The 20280-nt window shown below is 40.2% G+C and overlaps 1 protein-coding gene across 1 annotated transcript; it reads left to right on the top strand.

Moving 5' to 3' along the window:
- Positions 1-2954: 2954 nt before the first annotated feature.
- CHGB (chromogranin B (secretogranin 1)) lies at positions 2955-18346 on the top strand. Its single transcript, XM_006870407.1, has 5 exons — positions 2955-3006; positions 10909-10955; positions 11420-11513; positions 15467-17259; positions 18263-18346. Exons 1-5 carry the CDS (start codon positions 2958-2960, stop codon positions 18344-18346), a joined length of 2067 nt encoding a protein of 688 aa, XP_006870469.1. The 5' UTR covers positions 2955-2957.
- The last annotated feature ends 1934 nt before the right edge of the window (positions 18347-20280 follow it).

Genomic DNA, 20280 nt, shown 5'->3' with positions numbered 1-20280 from the left:
GGTTTGAACTGATGACCTTATGGTTAACAGTCTGGTGCTCATCCTACAATGCTATACCAAGACTCCAGAAAGTATGGTACTACTCTAAATATAAACAAACAGAAAAAGGAATGGAAATGAGAATTTAGAAACATACCTGAATGTACATGAACTCTAGGTTTTTTTCCCCAAAAAATGACACTGCAAAGCAGGTGGGAAAGGATAGTCACAGCAATAAAAATTTCTAGGATAATTTGGTGGAGGCATTGGAAAAAAATGTAACTATACCCCTGACGCATACCATGTGTAATCTAAACCCAGGATCCGAAGGAAAAAGTTGGTTTCCCTCCTTTATCCTGTTTTGAGAGAATTCCTGAGAAATATTCCTCCCTACAGTTTTCTTTCTTTCTTTCTAGTACATGAGGATTTGAATGTGAAAGACAAAGTAAGTTTTTTCTAAAATAATAATGATAGAAGAAAGCTAAGTCTGAATGTGGCAACTGAATGTAGATCAGGGTGATCTTATTATTTTATAATCCAGTTGAAAACTATGGAATGATCTTTCCTAGATCAGTACTGGTCTTGATGACTAGTAAACTCAATTCAAGCCCAGTCAGAGAAACCATAGATTACATTAACATTATTTAACCCTGTGATTTTCAAGGACACAAAAATAGAGGGAAAGCACTGGAAAGCAAGAGGGCACTGGGAACAGGATACTCCAGGAAGCTAGATTTCAAAGTATTATTGGCAATCAGTGTATTGTGAAGAGAAGCTGAAATGTGGTTATACTTACAACAGTAGAATGAGAACTTCTCACAAATTTGTACCCAAAAAAGACCCTTCCTCAGCATCTCACATTTCTGAATCCATTGCTTTATAGAGGTTTTAACGCTCTCTTTTGTGATAAGAACATTCTTTTTTATTTGTTTTAGAATTATTTCAGATTTCAGAAAAATGTAAAAAGTATAAAAATTTCCATATGTTTTTCACCTCAAATTCTAACTCTTATCTTTTTCCCCAAAATACTTGAAAATTTTATGTATGATACTTGACCTGTAGATGCTTCAATGTGTGTTTCCTAAAAACAAGGACAGTCTCTTACATAATAATACCATTCTCAAAATCAGGTAATTAACATTGGTACAATATGATTTTGAAATATACAGATCTTACTGAAATTTTCCCAGTTATCCCACTAATATCATTTTTAATACTATTCTTGTAAATATTCTGTGTCTGTGGTTTTGAAAACATTATTCCCAGCCCTTTTCAGGAAAACATAACCATGCAAAAATAATATGAGCCTCATTAATTTTCAGTTAAAGGAATCAAAAACTCTTTTAGCTGTGTATTCAAACATCTTCCTTTCCTGAAAGATACCCCAAATAAAGGCTCATTGTGCTCCCCAAGACCTGTGTTATCAGAAAAGATTCTGGATCGTTTCATTTTCTGTTCAGAGCACTTGTCTGCTGCTTTTCCCTCCATTTCTCATTAGGCTGAAGGGATCCTGGAAAGAACATTCTGGAAACCATTTTCACCTTTCTGTAACACATAATAATAAAATACTCTCCTATCTCAATTTTGGAGTCCTGGTGTGGAGCTGTGGATTAAATCACTGGCCTGCAAAGTCAGTTTGAGCACAAGGTCGGTGGTTCAAGTTCACCAGTGGCTCCTCAGAAACCCTATACAGGGTCTCTATGAGTCAGCACCAACTCAACGACACTTCACAATAACAATAGTCTCAATTTTAGGAGTCCTGATGTGGCACTGTCGGATAGACACTAGACCCTAGGGTCAATTTGAACTGCCAGGTGGCGGTTCAAATGCACCAGTCACTCCTCAGAAACCCTATACAAAGTCTCTGTGATTCAGAACCGACTCAGAGGCTCTTAACAACAACATCTCAATTTTCAAGCAAGAGAGGATTCACAGGGCTTATAGGATGCACCAGTTCTAGCAAGCAGGTTTATTACCCACAGTGCAAGAAAAGTCAGGATCACCAATGCCATTACCAGTCCCTGGGACTATTGCTCTGTTTGCTGTAAAGGAGTAATAAAAGGCCAAAGGGTAACAATATAAATAAGTGTTTATCAGGAAGGGGATTGGTTAAATAAATTTTGATGTGCTCACTCAATGTAATACAGTGCAGCTCATTCAAAAGAAGGTGCCCATAAACATATCACAAAAACTAAATTAACAGAAAGTAGTCAAGTCTTGTTGACTCTGAAGAGAGAAACTGGGGTCAGTAGAGGTGGAAGTGAGACTTATAATAAACCCCTTTTACACTGATACCATTTTTTAATCATGTGTGTATATGTTATGCATTCAGAGAGTCATGACAGAATCATGGATGAGCAGATAAATATAAAACCTGTAATCTCTGACGGCACCATTTATTTCTTAAATCATGGTTCATTTTCCTCAACTAGTTAGTCGTCTTTTCTTTTCCTGTCTTTTCCTCTGCTGGGTAGTGGGGACAGAAAACAGACCTAGTCATGCACACTTTCACCAGAACCACAAACATGCACATAGCCTTAAGCACCTTTTTAGATTTGGAGGCGTGTGGGGGGAGATGCGGATCTGAGCCGCGTCTCTCTTCCCAGTTTCGATCTGCTCTACCTACGTCCCCTCAACCTTCTCATTTCCCTGCCCGCGGTCCTACCAACCCCCGCTCCAGACCCTGCGCACCCTGGCGACTGGACTGTCGTAAATTTCCGCCTTCTTGTGCCGCCCCCGGGGCCTCCTCGTGACGTCAGAGCTAAGCTAGGGGCCGCTGCTTCCCGGCTGCCCACCCTGCAGCCCCCGCCTGCCCTTTAAAAGAGCGGGGTCTGAGCCAACCGAGCCACACCGCGGGGACAGCGACAGCGACACACAGCTAGCTTCCCAGAGCATATCCAACTCGCCTTCTTTCTGAACCTTGCCTCACCCGTGCAGCCGCCACCCTCTCTCTGCGAAGGTGTGGGCGAGCCGGGACCATGCAGCCAGCGGTGCTTCTTGGCCTCCTAGGAGCCGCGGTGGTGGCTGGTGAGTGGGCGCGGTGGGTCGTTCAGCACCATGGATAGCGTCCGCCTCTGGCTGCCCTGCCGCTCTGGCATCCTTAGGGGCGGATGCTAAGAGAGAGGGAAGATGAAAGAGGGTTTCCCCTTCTTACTTGGGATTCTTCATTTTGTCTCTTCCCTAGGTATTCCCCTTAAACTCCCTCCCCTGCCCCATCGTATGACTTGGAAAAAGCCAGAAGGTTCCTTAGCCCAGACAGGAGAGTCAGACTTTTCCTTTCTTAATTAATGTTCCTAGAAAAAAAAAAAAAAAAAAAAAAATTCCCTCACTTCCAAGGAAAGTCCACATTTTGTGTTCACTTCCAAAATACTATCTGTAGGGGACTATAGTATGATTCTGTACCTGCAATTGAGGATTTGTTTGTAGATGGTCAGATGACCACAGAAGACAGGCCTAGTTGCATAATTGCTTTTTTATTATTATTATATATAAGCATGATGAGATAAAAGTAAGCCCAGCTTGTATATAAGATACAGAGTTTTTCTTAACATGATCATACATAATACAATAGGTTTGTATATACAAGTGTAATATACTGCTTTTCTTATTTTGTATTTCTATTTCTGGAAAGAGGTATCCCTTTTTTCTTTTTTTAGTTATTAATGGAAGCTGCATTAGATATCTTTACTTTTATGTCTATGGAATTAACTACAACATAAAATATCCACAAAAAAGGATTCATGGGGTAGAAAAAAGAATTTTTTTAGTGGAACTTGGGAGTATAATATTTTAAGTAGTAGATATTTGACTCTGTGTGTGTGGAAGATTGTGGAGTTAATCTTTAAAAATCAGGTTCAACCTCAAAAAAAGAATCCCTGGATATTTGAAAAGTGTGTTTTTTGAAAATAATAAGGTCATATGGGTATTAAGAAGTAAGTATGCCATTAGAATAAACAACATTTTCTTAGATTATTTTGTGACCTCATAGAAAATTGTTCTCATCTGAGATTGACATTCCTAACTAGAACTGGGGTACTGGCATCCATGAATAAATATGAAGCTTTCACTGGCAACAATTATTTGATCAAAATTATAAAGATACAAAATTAAAGCTAGTGTAATTTATTTTATTGCATGCTACATACTGCAGTAATTTCTAAAATTCTTGTTATCCTACAGACTTCCTAGAAATTATGTAATTTTAATTAAAGAAAATCTAAGCAATAATTAAGTATCCTTGGTGGTTCAAACACTTTTAAGAGAAAAGTGAAAGAAACTGATTATAAGGCTTAAGCTGTGCTATGCATTGTACTACAAACCAGGAAAACAGTGACAATTGTGAGACTTATTTAACTATCGTGGTAAAATACTTACAGATCTCTTATGCAAGGGAATATTTTAATAAGGCTTCATATTGTAATAGCAGCCAAAATAGAGAATTATCTTATTTTTCAATTATTTTAAGATATAATTTACATACCATAAAATTCACCCTTTTGAAATGTGTAATTCATTGGTTTTAGTATATTCACAGATGGTGCAACCTTCGCCACTATCACATTTCAGAACATTTTCCTCATCCCCAAAAGAAATCCCATCCCTTAGCAGTCATTCCCTAGCTACCTCTCTCTCCTGAGATCCTGGCAATGAGACATGATATTCTTCAAGTAGAGTTTGTTATTTATCAAAATCACAGGACTGGAAGAAACATCAGGAAACCATATGGTTCATTTCCTAGTTTAAGAGCTTCTGGAGGGAGAGTCGCAACCATCCAAAGTAGTTACTGTACTCTATTACTTGAGTGAAGTAACCACATGCTCTCCAAATCAAACTAGGTAAGATAGTTTCTGCATTCACAAGATGTTACTTGCCTTTATAATTTTATAGTATACGTAGCATAAAATAAAACTACATTTTCAATCTGGTACTAAACCTTGATTGTTTATGAGCTCTGGTAGCGTAGTGGTTACGAATCGGGCTGCGAACCTTAAGGTCAGCGGTTCGAAACTACCAGCCGCTCTGCGGGAGAAAGATGAGGCTTTCTACTCCCGTAAAGATTTACACCCTCGGAAACCCTGTACAGGGTCGCTATGGGTCGGACCCGACTCGATGGCACTTAACAACAACAACAACAATTAATACTTTAGAAGTTATTCTTAGATTTATTATAAGGAGCCCTAGTGTGGCACCATAAGATAAGCACTCGACCCCAAGGTCAGCTTGAACCGCAAGGTCAGTGGTTCATATTCAGCAGCCATTCCTCGGAAACCCTACACAGGGTCGCAATGAGTCAGAGCTGACTCAACAGCACTTATAACAACAACATTGCTAGTAAATTGTTCTATTATTTGAGTACTTCACTTTTAAAGTAATCATTAGACTTTCTTTTGTGCCTCCTGAATGTTAATTTATATAAAAAATAACATAAGCTGCTGTAACAGTAGCCAGCATGCCTTTGGCTATTGCTTTTCTGTCACAGATTCTATTAAAAGCAATATAATGGCTCTTAGATGTCGCACAAGATGCACAATGTACTTTTACAAGCAGAGCCTAATTTCTTTCTATTAAAAACAAGTGAAGAGCCTCAGTCAAAGAAACAGGACTGTTCTATAATAAGCATGAGTTGTTTAGAGTTAGAAAATTTTTTCTTTCCACCTCGCCCCCCTCCTCAACAAATATGATTGCTGTTGCTTTCTTGGAGTCCAGATGTGGTGTTGCAGGAAAATGCACTGGTCGGTTTGAACTGCAAGGTCCATGGTTCAAGGTCAGCAGCTGCTTTTAGGAAACCGTTTATAGGATTGCTATGAATTAGAACTAACTGAATGGCATTTCACAACAACAACAACATTACTTTGTCAATACCAGTAATTTAAAAAAAGCCTCTAAAAGATAGTTATTTTACATTTGTGGGGGAAAATAAAAGCATTAGCAATAAGTCCAGCAATAATGCTCTTTAGAAGCCAGATGGCTAGAATTTGTCTTTCATGCTTTGGACATGTTGTCAGAAAAGACATCATACTTGGTAAAGTGGAGGATCAGCAAAAAAGAGAAAGATCTCAAACACGAAGGGCTGGCATAGTGACAGCAATGGACTCAAGCATAGCAACATTGTGAGGATGGGGCAGGACCTGGCAGTGTTTTCTTCTGTTGTGCATTGGGTCCCTATATGTAGGAATTTATTCAAAAGCACCTAACAACTACAACAACAGTAAAAATAAAAATAAAAAAATACAAAAAACTGTATTACAAATAGGTTTGGAAAAACTGGATTTAAAAAAAAAAGCATACTTCCTTGTTCATGAGGGAAGTAATTTTCTCATTGTTACTCCTTTCCAAAGGAGTTTACAGAGTTCAGCTGGAAGGAGCAAGTTCCACGGTAGGATCTTCCAAAATAACAGTACTGTGGGGAATACAAGAATGGCCTACCATACTGGGCTTTGGGTGGCACTTGGATTTTGTCTGCACTGCATTTCAGAAAGAACCCTCAGGGCCTTCATAGCTCTTTAGCCGCTTCTCAAACACTGCAAATGATTCGGCAAACTGGATAACTTGAGGCCTTTGGAAACAACTGAAATAGATCTCAACTCATGCTTTAAAAACGAAAATCGAGTAAGATGAGTAAATGAAGTATTTCATTTCTAGGTTGTGTCCTATGATATGCAATTAATTAGTGGGAGTTGGGGCAGAAACTTGAGACCAAGCATTTGGGGAGAAAAGATCAGGTGCTGGTCATGCATTTTGAGCAGCTTCCTTTGATGATACCCAGACCTTTGCTCTTTCCCCAGCTAGCTCTTGTCTCAAGGACCTAGAATAATTCTCTACACTGGGCTTTTCTACCCATAATCCCTGTTGTCTAGTCTCAGGGAATGCCAGGAGAATGGTGGAGATGGACCTATATGTAAATGCTTTGAGCTTCTCTAGTGGAATAAGGGTTACACAGAACAAAGTAAAAATGGAAAAAGACTCAAAGCAGTTTTGAAAGAGAAAGAAAATTGCACTGTAAAATGAAAATCTCCTAAAGCAGTTCTTCAGAAGACAGGCATTTCAAATGCCCATTGTAAGTGGGCAGAATTTCATGAAATGTAAATAACTAAAGTATAGTCCTTTTATGTCAGCAGTTGTTAAATGCCTCTTTTCATATGGTATTATGGACTTGGTGGTGCTTTAGGAGAATTCCATATCTCCCCTTACATGATTTCAGACAAAGTGGGGGAAGGGAAATATAACATTGGTACAGATTCACAAACAAGCTTGATCAGAGAAAGTCTTGAGAGTAAAAAGGGAGGTAATTAATTGTTATTGTTTGTTGTTAAGTGTCACTGAGTCAGTCCTGACTCATAGCGACCCTGTGTAGGGTTTCTGAGGAGCAAGATTGAACTGCCAATCTTGAGGTTCAAACCAACATTGCGGTCCAGTGTTTATCCTACAGCGCCACACCAGAACTCCAATTAATTATAAGGATGTTTTGAAAAGTTCATGGAAAATTTCCATTATCTCTTAATTCCATTTTTTTCCACAAACTTTATGAAGTATTAGTCATGGAGTCCTGGTGTAGCGCTGTTAGCTAATGCGTCAGATTGCAAAGTCATTTGAACTGCAAGGTCAGTGGTTCAAGTTCACCAGCTGCTTCTTGGAAAACCTATACAGGGTCACTATGGGTCGGAATCGACTCAACAGCACTTAGCAACAATCTCAACAATTATAGTCATGGCTAACATATAATATAAAACAATTATATGTTTTTGTAGAGGAAGTGAATTGGGGGAGGATATTTTCTTGGGGGGAGGAGCAACAGGTCTTTGTCAATTTTGGGTGGATAGAAGAGAAGGGTTTGGAGGGCTTAGATTTGATTTGTTTTAAACCTTTTATTGAATTATAATATGCATATAGAAATTGCATAGATCATAAGTATGTAGATTAGTGATTTTTTCGTAACATGGACACACCTGTGTAACCAGCCCACAGAACAAGAAGTAGAATATTACTAATTCCTCAGATGTCTTCCTTGTATACATACTAGATTTCATTTATAATGGACTTAAGATAGCATTCATTTCCAAATTATGCTTAGACATTGCTAGGAATCCTGGTGTGGCACTGTAGGATCAGCATTGAACTGCTAACCCTGAGGTGGGCAGTTCAAACCCTCCAGCCGCTCCTTGGAAATGTTATACAGGGTTGCTCTGAGTCAGAACCAACTCCACAAAACTTAACAACAGTAATAACAAGGGAAGAACATCTGATGTGTGTACACACATGTATTTTCACACATGTCAATGCATTTATACACTGGGGAGGAGGGCATTCAATCAAATGGTTTTCTGACTTTTTCATGGACATTTGTAGACCTATATATAGCCCCATCAGCACTGGATCATTTTTGGAATTATTTTAGCAGCATTGTGTTGTTTCCTCAACCCAATTTGGCCTACTTTCAAATCCCTTAATATAGCATGTCATTCTCTATTTGGAATTTAAATTTGCATTTTAAAAATCTTTACATAATTAATTCAAGCATCCAATAACTATTTTCTTCCATAGCTCTAATCATAGAACAAACTCTTGGTGATTCCAGTAACTTCTTTACTGACCAAACCCCACAAGTAAGAGTGTCTAACTCCAAATCACGTATAAACAGACTGAAGGAATGGAAGCTCCATGTTTCCTCTTTGATGTAAGAAATTACTTTCAAAATGTCCTATATTGGATGCCAACCACAAATTGGCTATATTAAAGTGTTTTTCCTATTTACCAATAAATTTAATATTTGCTCTACTTTGCTTTAGACTCCCCCACATGATTTTTACCTAACTGTTGCCTAACGTGCAGATTGTTGTGGTCATTGTTGGTGCCATTAGTCTATTCTGACTCAAAGCGACCCTAGTACAACAAAAATGAAGCATTGCCTGGTCCTGCACCATCCTCACAGTTGTTACACTTGAGCCCATTGCTGCTGCCACTGTGCAAATCCATCTCACTGGAGTCTTTCTCTTTTTCTCTGACCCTCCACTTTACCAAGCATGATGTCCTTCTCCAGGGACTGGTTCCTCCTGATAACATGTCCAAAGTATGAGAGATGAAGTCTTGTCATCCAGGCTTCTAAGGAGCATTCTGGCTGTACTTCTTCCAACACAGATTTGTGTGTTCTTCTGAAAGTCCATGATACTTTCAGTATTCTTCTGCAACACCATAACAACACCATGCATTAAATCTGCTTCATCCTCATTCATTGTGCATTGTTCACATGCTTATGAGGCTATTTAAAATGCCATGGTGCACCTTTGTCCTCAAATTGATATCTTCGCCCTTGAACACTTTAAAGAGGTCTTGTGCAGCTGATTTGCCTATGCAGTACATTGCTTGATTTCTTGACTGCTGCTTGCATGAGTGTTGATTGTGGATCCAAGCAAAATGAAGTCTTTGACAACTTCAATCTTTTATCCATTTATTGTGATGTTATTTACTGGTCCAGTAGTGAGAATTTTTTGGTTAGTGTGACCTAAATCTAAATGTCATTTTCTTTTATCAGATCAGTGTTTCACGAAGAACATCCACTCTTCAGAAAATGTCTAAGACTTTCAGCTATCTGAAGTTTTACAATTCTTATACCATGTCTTTTTAACACTCATTTACTCTATTACTTAATTTCTATAGCAACCTGAAAATAGAATTTCTAAGATAGTGTCTTCATTTTACAAATTTGTCAGTCAGGTGATTTGAAGACTTATTTCTGGGAAAATATATCTGTGTATGTATGAATGTATGTTGTTGTTGTTGTTATGTGCCATGGAGTTGGTTCCAACTCATAGAGACCCTGTACAGGATTTCCGAGGCTGTAAATCTTTACAGGAGCAGAAAGCCTCATCTTTCTCTCACAGAACAGCTGGCAGTTTCTAACTGCTGACCGTGGGATTAGCAGCCTGATTCATAACCACTACACATCAGAGCTCCTTGTATGAAAGTATATACCTAGATAAATGCCTAAACTATATTCTTTGTGATACCAGTTTATTATTGCTATTGTTCAGTACCTTCAAGTCTGTTCCAATTCATAGTGACTCTGTATAGAGTTTCTGAGGCTATAAATCTTTATGGGAGTAGAAAGCCTCATCTTTCTCCTGCAGAGCAGCTGGTGGGCTAGAACCACCGATCTTGTGGTTAACAGCCTAGTGCTTATCCTACAGAGATACCATACTCCTAGTAATGCCTATTGTTGTTGTTAAGTGCCTTTGAATGGTTCTGACTCATAGTGACCCTGTTTAGGGTTTCCAAGGAGCAGCTGGTGAGGTTGAACTGTCAACACCGTGGTTTGCAGTCCAGTGCTGGTCATCAGTGCCACACCAGCAAACCTGTAGAACTGCCAAATTTTATACATGTCCAAATAAGATTGAATACACAACTAATCACAGAGTTGGAGGAAGAGGGAATGATGAGTAGAAGCTGAGAGAGAATGGTATCGATCTTTTCCTTGGCCTTGGCCATAAACCTCTCTCACTGAATTCGTGGAATGTTGAAATGTGTATGGAGTCTAAATTCTTTTCAATTGAAGGACAGTGTACAGTCAGTGAAGTAGACGTCTATGAGTTTTGACCTATATAACTAATACCCCAGTTAAGGTATAGACCATTCCCATCACCCCAAAGATTCTTCTGTGTTTTAAGTTGAGGTTGTTTGTTTTTATAAACACAAAGGTCCCTTTTCCTTACTACTCCAGTCCACACACACACATTCACTCTCTGAGTCACTGTCCAGTTGTTTAGAGCCAACATGTTCTGACCCCTGGGACAATGTTCTTCAGCGGTCTTCACTCTACTCAGCTCCAGAACTACCCATTTGTCTGAGTAATGTGCAGATTATTTTGCAAGTTTGGGTTCACATTGTTTTAAAAAATAAACTCAAGCCATTTCTAATTCTTTTTCCCTTTCAAAGCTGTCAGTTCTGTGCCAGTGGATAACAGAAACCACAATGAAGAAATGGTAAGTTGCAATATAACTCCAGAATCTAGACACTAGATTCTTTCACTCCCTAACCAAACAAAAGAAACCTTATAACAATAAGCTTACAAAAGCAGATGTTCATCCCGGGGAGCATGGGACTGAAGGGGTATCCCTTGTGTTCTGGGTTCCCACAGCCTTCCTGGATGTTTAAGTGTCCTTGAGGATAACCGTGTCATCACAGCCTTTTCTTTCCACCTTGTTTCCCTTCTCAGAGTAATCTTAAACCAATGCCTTCTTGCATTGTTCCATGTAGAAGCTTCTCCTTTTTTTCTCCATGTACTGGGAGGCTTTGTTGCTGTCCTGGACATCTGTATTCCTGCTCTAAGGATTTTGCATCCGCTCAGGTCACATAGTCAAGTTTCCCTCGACAGCAACTCTGAATTGAGTAATCTTCTTCCCAGTGATCCCAGCTTTTGACAACCTGCTTTTGGGTTTTCCCCCAGGTGACTCGCTGCATCATCGAGGTCCTCTCGAATGCTCTGTTGAAGTCCAACGCTCCACCCATCACCCCTGAGTGCCGCCAAGTCTTGAAGAAGAGTAAGAATATCCACTGAAGACATATCTGTATCCCTGCATGGAATCTTACCCCTGCTCCCTCTACTTTACCTTCCACTTTGCTTCCAAATGGACTGGGGGGCATATGAGATAGTCCCTGCTCTGCCATTCAGTGGCTGGGTAACTCTAGTGAATACCCTTTGCCTTTCTGGGCCTGTTTCCTTGAAGAAAAATGAAGGGATGATCCAATGATAGAGGTCAAAGGACATCGCAAAAGACACATATCTGTAAGGACTCTGGAGATTTACTCAGAGAATAATCTAATGCTGCGATGGGAAGGGTTTAAGGGTTCAGAACCCTCTGGGGTTGCAGACTCAAATGGCAAGCAGGAACAGACAAATAAATCAGTGAGGCAGCATGGGAAGTGACTCCTAAACTGCATGAGCTCCTTTTGGGAGGGGGCAGATATTTCTCAGCTCTAACTCTATTGTCTTGGCATGGCATTGTAGATAAGCACTTGACTTCTAACCACAAAATCAGTGATTCAAATCTACCAGCCACTCCTTGGAGGCCCTATACAGGGTCACTATGAGTTGGAACCAACTCAACCACACTTAACATCACCAACCCTGTTGTGAAAAAACAGATTCGCTATTCTGATTTTTTTCAAAAGAAGTTATAAGTTTGGATTTTAAATTTCATTCTCTACTATTTAAATATTTCCTTTGAATTTGAATTTCAGTGTTTTTAGTTCAAACAGAACTCTCACCTTGGACCACTAGTTTTCAACCTCTGCCCCATTCTGATTTTCACTCCTGCTGGTATGTCTTAGCTCTCAGATCAATAAATTCCATCACATGGTCTTCCTCACACCCCATCCCATCTCCTCCCCCACTCTCTTGAGCCAGCAGGCACTTACTGGGCAAATGAATATCTGGGGAGTAGAGAAGAATGTCAGAGGTTTATGGCCTGAAGAGACTGTGTTGTTGGTAAGTGCCATCAAGTTGATATTGACTCATAGCAACCCTGTGTAGGGTTTCCAAGGAGCAGCCTGGTGAGTTTGAACCACTGATCTTGGATAAGCTGTTCGGTGCTTATCCTACAGTGTCACCGCGGGACTCCAAAGAGACCTTGTTGTTGTTAAGTGCCATCAAGTCAGTTCTGACTAATAGTGATCCTGAATAGAGTTTCCAAGGAGCAGCTGGTGGGTTTGAAGTGCTGACCTTGTGGTTCAAAGTCCAGGACTGATTCTATAGCGCTATAACTTATACTCCTAGTCCTTGTTGTTGTTGCTAAGTGCAGTCAAGTCAGTGCCAACCCTTAGGGAATATGTAATCCAACTTCTAAGAGGTACAAGAATAACTTTGGCCAAGATTGGCCTAACCATCCTTACAATGCAAGAGTCAGGGATGGAGAGTCCACTTCCCTCTTTTCACTTGAGTTAGGTATGGGGGGGGGTGCATTTCTCCTTTTTACTTGAAAGTAAAAGTGAGCTTTACACCTTTTTTTACAGATAGACAATGACTGTGTGCTGCTAATCACGGTTCTCCTCCAGGCTCACCTGGCGAAGCTTAAAGCTAAATTTGGCAGGAAGTGCTAAGCCTCAAGGCGCAAGCCGCTAAAGGCAAAAACAGTTAACAGGGGAAAATAAAAATTCTTCTGTTCTGTACACTTAGGACCCCATGTACCTATTGTTGTTGTTGTTATGTGCCATCGAGTCGGTTCCGACCCATAGCGACCCTGTATAGGGTTTCCGAGGGTGTAAATCTTTACGGGAGTAGAAAGCCTCATCTTTCTCCCGCGGAACAGCTGGTAGTTTCGAACCGCTGACCTGTAGTAGGAAATGGGCCGTCTAGCCTCAGGCCCTGGAAGCCACAATCCTATCTGATTGGCTCTTTCAGCTAACTTTCAGAATGACGTCAGATCTGTCCACAGCCTCCCTACCTGCTCTGGCTTGCCTCATTCAATGCTACATGCACAGCCACTGGCTCTCCCCCAAACAGAAGCTGGTGATGGGCTAGCCCTCAGGTGTCTGGTGTATAAGGTCAGAACTTCCCAATTGTCTTATAAGATATGAGAATGTTATCATACAGAGAGGACAGACCGATCCGATCCACTACTTCTAGGATATTTATGCGAAACAATTTTTTTCTATTTTGCAAATAAGGAGTTCAAGATGTCTCATCGGTACAGTTCCCTAGAAATCTATTGTGAGCCACCAACATAATCTCACATTTTCTCATAACCATATTTAAGATGTAAAAGAAAGCTGGTGAAAATAATTTTAATAATATATTTTATTTAGCCTAACATATTCAAAATATCATTTCAACATGTAACTGATCTAACAATTACTGAGGTATTCTTAGTTTTGTTTTTTCATATAAAGTCTTTGAAATCTGGTGTGTATTGTATACTTTAATTGCATGAGCCAGATTTCGGGTGCTCGATAGTCACAAAGGACTGTTGAGTTTCTCATTGGACAGCACAGATGGAGACCTAAAGCAGGTTGAGCTTATGCTTTCTATTGGAACTCAGTGATATAAGTCAGTATTCAAGCACCCCTGTTAATAACTCAAAAAGTGTATATCTTCTTTCATGGGGCACCCTGGAGCTAAGTAAGATTTAGCAAAGAGCTATCAGCCTTAGGAAAAGGTGGGGGAGAAAAATATTTCATTAAAATATCAGTTGTAACCTCTTCTGAGGTCTCATTAAGCACAAAGATACCTCAGAATACTGAAGTTCATCCTTTTTCCTCAACATCTGAGAACTTGTTGGGTGAACAGGACCCGAATGAAGGAAGAAATAGTCCTTCCTACTTCAGTGCCATTTTCTCAGAGACGAAATTTATACCATTCTTATGGGTACTTACTAAGTTTCATTGTCACTTGTTGCTAGATGGATTCTACATCATTGATTGTATAATAAAAAACGGATTTTTTTTTTTTTAAATCCACAGTAAATCCTGATATATATCCCATTTTGACTATCTAGCTTAATCTGTTTAGCTGGATGGTCGTTAGAACCAGTCACCTAAGCTAACTTTTCACCCACCACTCAGAGTAAGTAAGGAGCCCTGGTAACATAATGGATTATGAGCTGGGCTGCTAACCACAGGTCAGAAGTTTGAATCTACCAGTTGTTCCACAGGAGAAAGACTAGGCTTTCTGCTCCTATAAAGATCTACAGACTCAGAAATCATATACAGGGTCACTATGAGTTTGAACCCACTTGGTGGCACACAACCACTACCACTTAGAGTATGGAAAGAATAATCTAGAATTATACATCTTTGAACCTCAATGCCCACAAGTAAGAAAAGGAAGTTTGAACTGGCTGAATTCTAAGGTTTCCTCTGTTTCTAAATTGTGGTATTTCATAAATCCACCTCTGCATTTCATTTTTATCTCTGAAAGTACCAATGAAAGGACTCCTGGTATGGTGCTGTAGGATAAGCACTGAACTATTAACTGTGAGGTTGGTGGTTCAAACCCATCAGCTGCTCCTTGAAAACCCTTTACAGAGTCACTATGAATCAAATCAACTCAAGAACACTTAACAATCACCAGCAGTACCAATGAAAGATGCTGGTTGGGTATTACGAAAATATGGAAATAAAAGGAACTTATTGTTAGATAACCAAGAAGTTTTCACACAACTTGTTTTTCAAAGGTATCTGAATATATTGCTTATTGTTGTTGTTGTTATGTGCCGTGGAGTCACTTCTGAATCATAGCGACCCTGTACAGGGTGTCTGAGGCTGTAAATCTTTATGGGAGCAGAAAGCCGCCTCTTTCTCCTGCAGAACAGTTGGTAGTTTTGAACTGCTGACTCTGAGGTTCGCAGCCCAATTCGTAACAACTACACTACCAGAGATCCTTCTTATTAACTTAAAAAAAAAAAAATCCAAGCAAATTTCAGTGTCTCTGGGATTTATAGTGATTACCTAAGCTAGTATTTATTGAACCACAACCAATTTTGTATTTTCATTATAGGTGGAAAAGAAGTCAAAGATGAAGAGAAAAGTGAAAATGAAAACAAAAAGTTTGAAGTAAGATTGTTAAGAGACTCAAAGGATGCCTTAGAAGCCCACACACCCTCCAGTAGGGAGGAAATGGTAGCCCCAGGGAAGGAAGACAGACAAGACCCAACAAAGGAAGACAATGAGAAATGGGCATTAGGAGGTGGGCACAGCAGAGAGGAAGCAGGTGAGGCTCAAGGGAGCCTTTATCCCTCTGCCAGTCAAGTCTCTGAAGAAACAAAGACACACCATTCCAAGAAGGTGGAGGAAGAGGATAGAGAGGAATACCAGAAAAAGGAACATGGAGAAGATAATGAAAAGAAATACCTTGGAGAGTTAGGAGAGACACAAAATGCCTTTCTCAACAACAGAAACCATGCTTCACTTAAAAATAATGAGGAGTTAGTGGCCAGATATGACAAACAGTCTCCAAGGCACCCTGAGGAAGAGACACACAGCAGAGAGGAGACAAACAGTCATGAGGAGACACACAGCCCAGACGAAAGCAGTCAAGCAAGTAGAGAGGAGGTGGAAAGGAGCCAGGAGAAACACTCCCAAGAGTCGAAAAGCCAACCTGGGAGCCAAGAAGAATCTGAGGAAAGTGAGGAAAATGCCACTGCTGAGGTGGTCAAACGCTTGAGGCAGAAACACCATCATGGGCGGAGCAGGTCTGACAGGTTTTCTCAAGAAGGGAAACCTCCCTCTGAGGAAAGGAGACACTCCATTGGGGGACCTGAGGACTCAAACATGGGCATGGCAAGTTTAGGAGAAAAGAAGGACTACCATATAACCCACTTTATGGCGTCAGAGGAAGAACCCAAATATGGAGAAGTGAGAAATTACCCAGGTGCCCAAACTCCAGAAGACCTGGAGGAGGAAAGATATGGAGGCAGAGGAAGTGAAGAGTATAGGGTTCCAAGGCCTCACAGTGAGGAGAGCCAGGAGGAGGAGGACAAGAGAAATCACCCCAACTCTGAACTTGACAACATTGCACAGAGATATAGTGAGGAAAGTGAGGAAGTAAAAGGCCATGAAGCAGGGAAGGGACTTTATCACAGAGGCAGGGGTGGAGATCCAAGTGCCTATTCTGCTCCTGACACCAGAGAAGAGAAAAAGTTTTTGGGAGAAGGATACCACCATGTTCCAGAAACTCTGATGGACAAAGCAAGAAGACATCCACAGGGTGAATGGAAAGAGCAGGACAGAAATTACCTCAGCTATGGTGAGGGAAATGGTGAAGATGGAGTCCAAGGCAAGTGGCAGGGGCAGGAGGATCTGCAAGACAGTAAAGAGAATAGGGAAGAAGCTTACCTTCAAGAGAAACACTATTTTCCCCATCACACTGCTGAAAAGAGAAAGCGACTAGGGGAGCTGCTCAGCCCATACTATGATCCTACCCAGTGGAAGAGCAGCCATTTTGACAGAAAGGACAACATGGATGACAATTTTCTTGAGAATGAAGAGGAAAATGGGCTGACCCTGAATGAGAAAAATTTCTTTCCAGAATACAACTACGATTGGTGGGAGAAAAAACCCTTTGAGGAGGATGTGAACTGGGGATATGAGAAGAGAAACCTTGCCAGGACCCCCAAGCTGGAACTGAAAAGGCAGTATGACAGGGTGGCTGAACTGGACCAGCTCCTACACTATAGGAAGAAGGCAGTTGAATTTCCAGACTTCTATGACTCTGAGGAACCACTGAGTACACGTCAAGTGGCAGAAAATGAAAAGGACAGGGCCAACCAAAGAGTTCTCACTGAGGAAGAGGTACAGTTTCTCGCATTTGTTTGAAATTTAAACGGTCTATATTAATAAATGATGTCCAAGACTATCCAATATGAATGGGGAAGTTAGTGGGAAGACTAAAATCATTATGAGAATGTATCCCTAACAGTGGAGAAAAGATAATCTCTGGAATTCATTTTCAGTCATTGTTCACATACCTGCCCACCTCTTCTAGTGCAGAGGTTCACAAGCCTGGCTGCACATGCCTGGCTGCACATTGGAATCACCTGAGGCACTTGAAAAAGCAGAAAGCAAAACTAATGCCTTGAATCCAACCATAGATTTATCTTAATAGGGACCAGATGCTGCCTGGGTATCAGAATTTTAGAAGCTTCCAGGTGATTCCAATGTTTAGCCAAGCTTAACAGCCACTATTCTGGTGGTTCCTCCTTAGCCATTTGATGGTTCATTAGTATCTCCCAGGGTAGGAGAACAGGTAATATAGAAATGAATTGTTCTTTCTTAAGGAGTTCTGATGTCACAGTGACTCAGTGTTTGGCTGCTAAACAAAAGATTGATAGTTTGAACCTACCAGCTTCTCCACTGGAGAATGATGGGGTAATCTGCTTTTGTAAAGATTTACAGCTTTGGAAACCCTGAGACACTTCTACTTTGTCCTTTAGGGCAGCTATGAGTTTGAGTTCTGTCTTTATTAGCTCCTGTAAGGTTGGATGAAAGGGGTTGCTTGTGCTCTAGGGCAATCAGAAATCTAGGGAAGGTAACATTATCAAAGCGGTACCTGCCCAAACAGTTTTCCCCTAATATTGATTGTGTAAGTCAGTGCTTTTCAAATTTGAATGTGTGTCAGATTCATGAGGGCTTGTTTCTGATTCAGATGGTCACAGGATGGGCCCAAGCATCTTTATGTCTAGCAAGTTTCATGGTGACACTGACCTAAAATTCTCCCTCCTGTTCATACTTTGTCAAATTGGAGCAAAATAAACTGATCCAGGACCTCACGACTCCACTTTTCTGTATTTTCCAGCAAAGACAACTTGAAAACTTGGCTGCGATGGATTTGGAACTACAGAAAATAGCTGAGAAGTTTAGTGGTAACCGAAGGGGCTGATGGTCATTGGAGTGAAGGGCAGTTTTCTGAAGCAGCCCTCGTTTATTTTCTACCACTTCACTGAAAGGCACCATTAATTGACCTAGAGGCACAAAGTAGAATTTACTATTAATTAATATTTGACACAGTTGAAAATGTTTATAATTTCTGCTAGAATGCTGTTGAAATTAATAGCATGACTTGTAGTGTATACTTTCTCACAAAATAGATGTATTAACATGCTTGTGACAATGACTGTGATACTTAAAAAATTTTTTTTATCTCAGTTTAAAGTAATAAAAGATTCACTTGAGACCAAAAATTTCAATATTCTCAGCTTCTTGTAGTAAGAAGGGTGCTTTTCAAACCCCCCTTTAAAGTCAAGTCTGAACGATGGCACTGGGATTTGTTGCTCTTTTGAAGGCAGGATAAGAAAAAAGCAAACTACAAAGAAAGCCTTCTGAAGTAAAAGAATGTGCAAAATATAAAGAGAAAAGCAAAGGGTCTCTGCTCCACCAAGCTGGGGAGAGAGATAAGATTGGACAACCGTTTTATTTTGCATTTATTTCATTGTTGTTGTTAATCTTTTATTTATTTTTTAACTTTTTTTATGATGAGTTGGGTGAAGGTTTACAGAGCACATCAGTTTTCCATTCAACAATTCATACACATTTTGTTTAATCTCCTTGATTGTAATCCCCACTGTGTAACAACACTTATCCCACTTCCTCCACGTGTTTCCTGTTTTCATTCCTTTTTCTTCCTTCACCCCTTCTGGACTTTGTCCTTGGGTAAAAGCTGCTCTTTTGATCTCAGATGGTTGATTATTTTAAGGTGTGTGTACCTCTCTAGAGTTATTACTCCCCTTATACACCTGTCTATTGTTTGGTTAAAAATTGATGAGTGTGAACTCATTTTCAGACTTCATAGGTGACTAAGGGCCATAGCCAAGCGTGGTCTCTCTCTATATCTATCTATATCTATATCTATACCTATATCTATCTATCTATCTATCTATCTATCTATCTAAAAATTTGTTGTTTTGTTTTTTTTCTACTTTTTGTCATGAATTGAGTGAAGGTTTACAGACAAGATCACCAGTTTTATAGTCAACAAATCATACACTTTGTTCATCTCAATGATTGCTGTCCCCTCCATGTAACAGTCACCTGCTCCCTCCCTGTGGCTCCTACTTCCTTTCTATCCACTTTCTCATCCCTTCGCCATTGTCCTTAGGCACATGTTGCCCCTTTGATTTTGAATGATTGACTGTTCATAGTGAGCATATCTTACTAATGTTGTTGTTCCCCTATATACCTATCTACTGCTTGGCTGAGAGTGATTGAGGGCCACCATCTCAGCCTCCTGAAGTCTCTTTCTAACCAGTAAGTTTTTGTTGTTGTTTTTTAAAAATGATTTCAATGTTTCCCCCCACACATTCTGCTGCTCTAGCTAGAACCTTCTAATGTGATCCCTTTCAGAGTGGTTGGTAGTGGGATCTGGGCACTGTCTAGTTCTTTTGGTCTCAGAGGAGTGGAGACTGCTGTTCACATGTTCCAATAGTCCTTTGGATTAGTTGGTCCCAAGCATCTTCAATCTCTCGTCTTTCTTCCATATATGGAGAGACCAATAGCTGCACCTTAGATGACCACTCATGAGCTTTTAATATCCCAGACACTACTCACCAAACTAGACTGTAGAACACTGTCTTTGTGTACTATGTCTTTAGGACCTGAGACTATGGTCCTGAGCCCCCAAGGCATGGTCTAATTTTATGATTTTGAATTTTGTTGAAGAGCTGTTTTAAAAGCAATCATTCAGAAGACATTACTTTCTTGGGATTCAAGGGTCGTTTTTCAGTGTTGAGGGGAACTAGATTAAGAACAGGACATTGGATTGAGAAGCAGAACATTTGAGCTGGTCCAGATAGATCCTTGGACCTTCAGGACCTGTCT

Source organism: Chrysochloris asiatica, unplaced genomic scaffold, assembly GCF_000296735.1.
Source record: "Chrysochloris asiatica unplaced genomic scaffold, ChrAsi1.0 scaffold00141, whole genome shotgun sequence".
NCBI classification, from domain to species: Eukaryota; Metazoa; Chordata; class Mammalia; order Afrosoricida; family Chrysochloridae; genus Chrysochloris; species Chrysochloris asiatica.
Note: the sequence above shows the minus strand (reverse complement) of the source record. Positions and strands in the feature narration are given on the sequence as shown.

Bases quoted from the DNA above. Each gene is read 5' to 3' on its own strand.
- CHGB (XM_006870407.1), top strand. From the start codon at position 2,958: ATGCAGCCAGCGGTGCTTCTTGGCCTCCTAGGAGCCGCGGTGGTGGCT. The intron at 10,956-11,419 runs GTAAGTTGCAAT...GTTTTCCCCCAG, and splicing joins GAAACCACAATGAAGAAATG to GTGACTCGCTGCATCATCGA. The intron at 17,260-18,262 runs GTACAGTTTCTC...TGTATTTTCCAG, and splicing joins GAGTTCTCACTGAGGAAGAG to CAAAGACAACTTGAAAACTT.